Source organism: Rattus rattus, chromosome 2 (genome assembly GCF_011064425.1).
Source record: "Rattus rattus isolate New Zealand chromosome 2, Rrattus_CSIRO_v1, whole genome shotgun sequence".
Lineage (NCBI taxonomy): Eukaryota > Metazoa > Chordata > Mammalia > Rodentia > Muridae > Rattus > Rattus rattus.
The window spans coordinates 104,941,755-104,947,917 of NC_046155.1; the positions used below are offsets into that span (position 1 = coordinate 104,941,755).

The following is a 6,163-nucleotide window of genomic DNA, read 5'->3' on the forward strand; positions in this document are numbered from 1 at the left end:
GCCAAAATGCCCAACTCGAAAAGTCCTCCTCCTGTAGATAGACTGGGCCTCAAGAGGAAGGATGGGGTTACTAAACCACAGTCAAAACTTCTTACACAGCATTGTTCATGTCTAAAAGAACTGCAGGGACAAAAAGAGAGAAGAGACTGAAGGGAAAGCAGTATAATTATCAGTCCGACTTGGGATCAATCTCATGGCAGGGGGAGTCACCAAATCCTGACACTATTATTGATGCTATGATATGCTTACAGACAGGAGCCTAGCATGACTATTCTTTTAGAGGCCCTTCCAGCAGCTAACTGAAACAGATGGAGATACTTCCACCTAACAATTGAACTGAAGTAAGGGAACCCTATTGTTGAATTAAAAGAATGATTGAAAAAGCTGAAGAGGAGGACAATCTCATAGGAAGATCAGCATTCTCAACTAACCAGGATTCCAGTGTACTTTCAGAGACTGATACACCAACCAGGCAGCATACACTGGTTCCCTCCAGCACTTATGTAGCAGAGGACTGCCTGGTTTGCCCTTAGTGGGAGAAGCTGTACCTAATACAGCAGATATTTGAGGCCTCAGGGAGAGGGGGCAGAGAGGGATGGGAAAAGAAGAACATGATCAAGTATTAGGAGGAATAGGAATGAAGCTCTGAGAGCCAGTAGAATGAATGGAAACAGGCTATCTCAAGAGGTCAGGCTGAAGTTAGGACCCCAATGGAGGAATTAAGGGAAGGATTGAAGGAGGTGAACGGGAGGGCAACCCCATAGAAAGACCAGCAGTCTCAACTAATTTGGACCTTTGGGAGCTCCAAGAGATTGAGCCATGAACCAGGCAGCATTCATGGACTAGTCTGAGACCACCTGCACATACATAACATACAGAGCACTGTCTGTTCTGGGCTCAGTGAGAGAAGAGAAGAGGGGAGAGGGATACCTGAGGAGGAGGGGGAACACCCTCTCAGAGGCAAGGGGGAATGGTAATGGGGTGAGGAACTGTGGGGGTGGACCAAGAAGGGACAATGACTGAAATGTAAATAAATAAAATGATTAACTAAAAATAATTGCCTAAAACAGTACAAACTGTTATTTTTAGACTGTACATGTACTGTAACAAAAGGACATGATCTTATGGATTATTTACTATAAATACTTTATGGATTATTTACTATAAATACTAGACTGTCTTGCTGAAAAATTATTAGCAAGTAGCCATTATATAAAAGGATAGCTTCATTATGATATTTTCCTACAAGTATATCATTTATTTTGATCACTTCACAATACTCCCATATTATTATATTTGACCTTTTGTTCCATTTCTTGTTTGTTCTCTTGATAGTTCCTGCATTCCATGGTGAGGGAAATCCGTGACCTCAGAGCTGACTCAGAGACAGAGAACTCAGAAAAATAAGCTAGAAATCAAACCCAAGAGGATTCATTAATGTAGCTTTTCTTAGATTTACATTTCTAGGGGAGGCCATTTCAGCTGGGAGATAAGTCCCTCTAAAGACGGCAAAAGAAAAACAGAAGCCATGAGTTCAAAAGACAAAGTAGTGTGCTCCTCAGCAAAGCCTCCATTTACCAATATGATCAGGTACTTTTAGGTGGGGCCTTTGGACACCTCTTCTAATTTCTACTTCTTTCATGCACGTTTGATCTTTGCTCTCAGATGGAAGATGCAATAAAGAAATCTGAGCTTCTGAACCCAAGACCAGTTGGACAACTGACAAGGAGCTAGAGGATTTCTTTCCATGAAGCCTGTTAAACAGAAAGTTTCTACTCATTCTCAGATATGAAAACTGGAAGAACTCTTGACCCATAGTATACTATCAAAAGACTGGTTCATGTTGCTGCCTGGCTGCACTGACATCTAACTCCAGAAAATATCTGTAGATTAAAGGAAGGAATAAAACATCCCAGACACCGGACATTGTAAGAATTACTTTCCTACTTAACTGACTTAGCAAAACAAACCAATTAGGTACTACTGAAAAGTCACTTCTTTCCTCCTTTGAATAACCTCAATCTTCATGAAGTTGAAGTGGAATAGAAGTTCAGACAGCTAAACTCATCACCTGAGGTAACGAGTTTGTCTCTCAACATGATGATATGTGTAGCCTCTGAGTATTTTATGACAATAAATGGAGCCCAAAGCAGATCCTTAATGATTAAACTAAATTATCAGAGTTGCTACTGCTTTAAATTTCATTGTCCTTTCAATTATTCTGTTTTAGGACTATTTTAGGCATGTCTAGATCCCACAAATACATGAACCTATTTTGTTGTAAGTACACATAAGTTTACACCATAGTAACAGTACATCAGTTTTTGCAAAGATACAAGTATTTAGTACTTAAATAATATATACATATTTCTTTACTATGATATTCATATGCAGTGGTGTACTTATTAGTATACCCTTGTATGCTCCTTACTAGAACTTCCATGTGCTGATGTCCTACTTTCTTGGGTCCTGCTGTAATATTACATCCACTGCATTTTTTAACAGTACATCTGTGTATGGATGTACTGGGGCATCTATATTCTGAGAATCTTGTAGTCTGGAGTTGAGTACTTCTTTTCCAAGAGTAATTTCAATACCCACCTTCAGAATATTTATCAAGATACAATTAAAGTCAAATTTAGATATTAGCAAGCAAAGTTATTTATACATAAAAGATACCATTGTATTGCAGTATCAAAGTGCTAACATAAAAGCTAGCTCTCTAATAATAAAATTCAATTGACTCCTCTCTTTCTAGACAACTAAAGATATCACTCAAAATGGAGTTTAGAAATTCAACATTGGGCAGTGGCTTCATCTTGGTGGGGATTCTGGATGACAGTGGCTCTCCTGACCTGCTCTGTGCCACAATCATAGCCCTGTACCTGTTGGCTATAACCAGCAATGGAGTGCTACTCCTGGTCATCACTATGGATGCCCGGCTTCACGTGCCCATGTATCTCCTGCTTGGACAGCTGTCTTTCATGGACCTACTCCTGACATCAGTTATTACTCCCAAGGCTGTCATGGATTTTCTGCTCAAAGACAACACCATCTCCTTTGAAGGTTGTGCCTTTCAGATGTTTCTAGAACTGGCACTGGGTAGTGCAGAGGATCTCCTTCTGGCCTTTATGGCTTATGACAGGTATGTGGCCATTTGTCATCCTCTAAATTACATGATCTTCATGAGGCCAAGTGTCTGCTGGTTCATAGTAGGTACTACATGGTTCCTGGCATCTGTGATAGCCCTAGGACTTACCATCTACACTATGCAGTATCCCTTCTGTAAATCTAGACAGATCAGACACTTGTTCTGCGAGATCCCTCCATTGCTGAAGCTGGCCTGTGCAGACACATCCACATATGAGCTGATGGTTTATTTAGCAGGTGTTTCTATGCTGATTCTTCCTCTTGCAGTTATTCTGGCCTCCTATATACGAATTCTGTTTACAGTACTCCGCATGCCCTCAAATGAGGGCAGGAAGAAAGCCCTTGTCACCTGTTCTTCTCATCTGATTGTGGTTGGGATGTGGTATGGTGGTTCTTCACTCATGTATGTCCTTCCCAGTCAATTCCACAGCCCCAAACAAGACAATATTCTCTCTATTTTCTATACTGTTGTCACTCCAGCTCTGAATCCTCTCATCTACAGCCTGAGAAATAAGGAAGTCACTGGGGCTTTAAGGAGAATTTTTGGAAGAAGATTGCAGCCAGCAAAATCCACTTTCTAGATAGTTCTTTCTAATAGCTACCTTGTAAGCCTTCTCCTTTCTTAAAGTCAGAGTTTTCTATGAATGTAATACTCCTGGGTAAGTGTAAGCTAGTAAATATGTATATGTTGATTTACAAGTATGGTAATGAATCATCCCTTATTAAATATTTTTGGTTATTTTCTCTATGATATATTTTATAGCATAATTACCCAGAGAAAACTTCTATGTGTATTTATATGAATCATTTTATTTCAGTTCAGGCAATTAACTATCTCAGCAAGTTATATCCACATAAAGGTTTCTTCACACTGAGATGTTTTCTTCATTATTGTATATTGGCCTTACAGAGCAATAATGAGAAGACTCAGGTCTGCTGTCAGAGTACAACTGTTAGAATTCAATGTACCTTTCTTGCATAACTTATAACATGTACATAGCCTTTCTCAACCTTGTCTTTCAGTTATAAATTTCATGCAATAAAACCTCTGTTTTTATGCTATTGTTGTGAGAGCTAATTAGATAGTACACATAAGACTTTCAGTGAGGAAATACCATGATTATTTTCTGGAATATGATGATTACATCATGAATTTTAACAGTCATAAAGCCAAAATTGCACTGAGGTTGTAAGTGGTAGTATATGACTTTATATTGGATGTTTTTAAAAATAACTATCTATTTTGTTGCTATTGAACATGACCACTACAATTTCTGGTTTGGTCTTGCCCAAGTCTTGTGCATACTGTCACAACCACTGTGAATTCATACGTGCATCTGTTCTGTTGTTTCTAGAAAGCACTGTTTCTTTGTAATCATCTACCGCTTCCACATTCTATAATTTTTCTACCTACAGTATCACAATGGGTTGAGGCTTTGGAAGAAGATGTATAATACAGATGTCTTACTTAACATTGACCAACCCATAAACTCCTATTCTCTGAACCTTGAAAAATTGTGGGTCTTTGTGTTAATTGCCATTGATTGTGAAAAAAAAGATGTTTCTATGTGTCTTGAGTGATGCATTAGTTTATGTATAGAAGGATACATCATTTTAATGGCTTAATACTCTTTCTTCAGCAAAATAATAGTAGTAGGTTACCTCATACATCATATGAGCTATATAGCCACAAATTCTTGGTTCCAATAACTGTGCCAGATATATGTTATTATGGAGTTATACTTCAATCTAATCCACAAGTTCCCTGTTACTTCTGTGACTTTCACACCACTATTGCACAAGTGGACACATCTCACCAGGTGGGTCATTATCATAGTTCACAAAGTCTAAGATAGTTTACAGATAATTTTTTATGTCTCTTTCACCATTCTTTCACTGATAAATCTAGGCAATAAAAAACCTTCCAGGTCAATACCAGTTTGATATCTCCAAGCTCTCTATAATCCAAGCATGTGTTGTCTTTTAAAATACATTTATTTATTTATATTTACATTTACTTACATCTGGATCACATCTTCCCTTCCTTTCTCTACTCCCAATAATTCCCTCTCACCCCACCTGTCTGCCATTCTTCTGTCCTCTCTTTCTCCTCAGAAAAAGGGAAGCCTCTTATAGATATCAGTCCACCTTGACATATCATGTTGCAATAGGACTAAGTGCCTCTTCTTCTTTTGTGGTTAGGCAAGGTAGCCAAATTAGGGGAAAAGGATTCGAATGAAGTTAATAGAGTCAGATATATCCCCTGCTTCTGCTGTTAGGAGTCCTGGCATGTGGTGTCTCTAGTAATCGATTGTTCAGTGGGGTAACAAAGAGAATTGGTAATAACAAACAATATTTGAGGGTCTGTTGCTCCTTGGTGGCCAAGAACTTCAACAGAGATAGTCTATTCCTAGCATTGGGCCTTTTAATTTGATGTCTAATTGAAAGTGTTTAATATCTATCCAAATATTGGGACCAACAATCTCTGGCTAGATGAATCATAATGCTGATGAGAGAACTCTCAGTTGTTCCATTATGGGGTAAATTCATTTATTTCTGCACTAGTAGTTTTTTTGTGATTTTTTTATGTCCTCAGTGTTAGTTATCCCTCCTTGTTTTTCTTCTCCACCCTCCTTTTTCTACCACATTTAACCACTGCTGTTTCATTATTCCATTTCCCTCCTTTATCTCACTCTTTCCCTTAAATGTTGCCTTATCTACATGGCCCTTTCCTAATTTTTTGACCTCTGTGGGCATTTTAAGGAAACACAGATCTCTAAAGATTCAATGTTAACATCCATTAATGAATGAAAACATGAGACATGAAAATTATCTTACCCAGAAAGATTATCTTACCCAGAAAGATGTGTAAAAATGATGAAGCTTTATGTTTATTGCATTACTCACTTGGTTTTACTTTTATATAACCCTTCCATTTCACTTTTATTTCTCATTCTCCCACTTTATTTTTTCTTTGGCTGAATTACCTACTGAGCAAGAGGCACAGCTATCT

General features: G+C 38.2%; 1 protein-coding gene across 1 annotated transcript; it reads left to right on the top strand.

The window, feature by feature from the left end:
* The first annotated feature begins 2,780 nt into the window (after positions 1-2,780).
* On the top strand, positions 2,781-3,731 carry LOC116894157 (olfactory receptor 2AG2-like). Its single transcript, XM_032895874.1, has one exon. The coding sequence runs from the start codon at positions 2,781-2,783 to the stop codon at positions 3,729-3,731; it is 951 nt and encodes a 316-aa protein (XP_032751765.1).
* Positions 3,732-6,163: the final 2,432 nt, after the last annotated feature.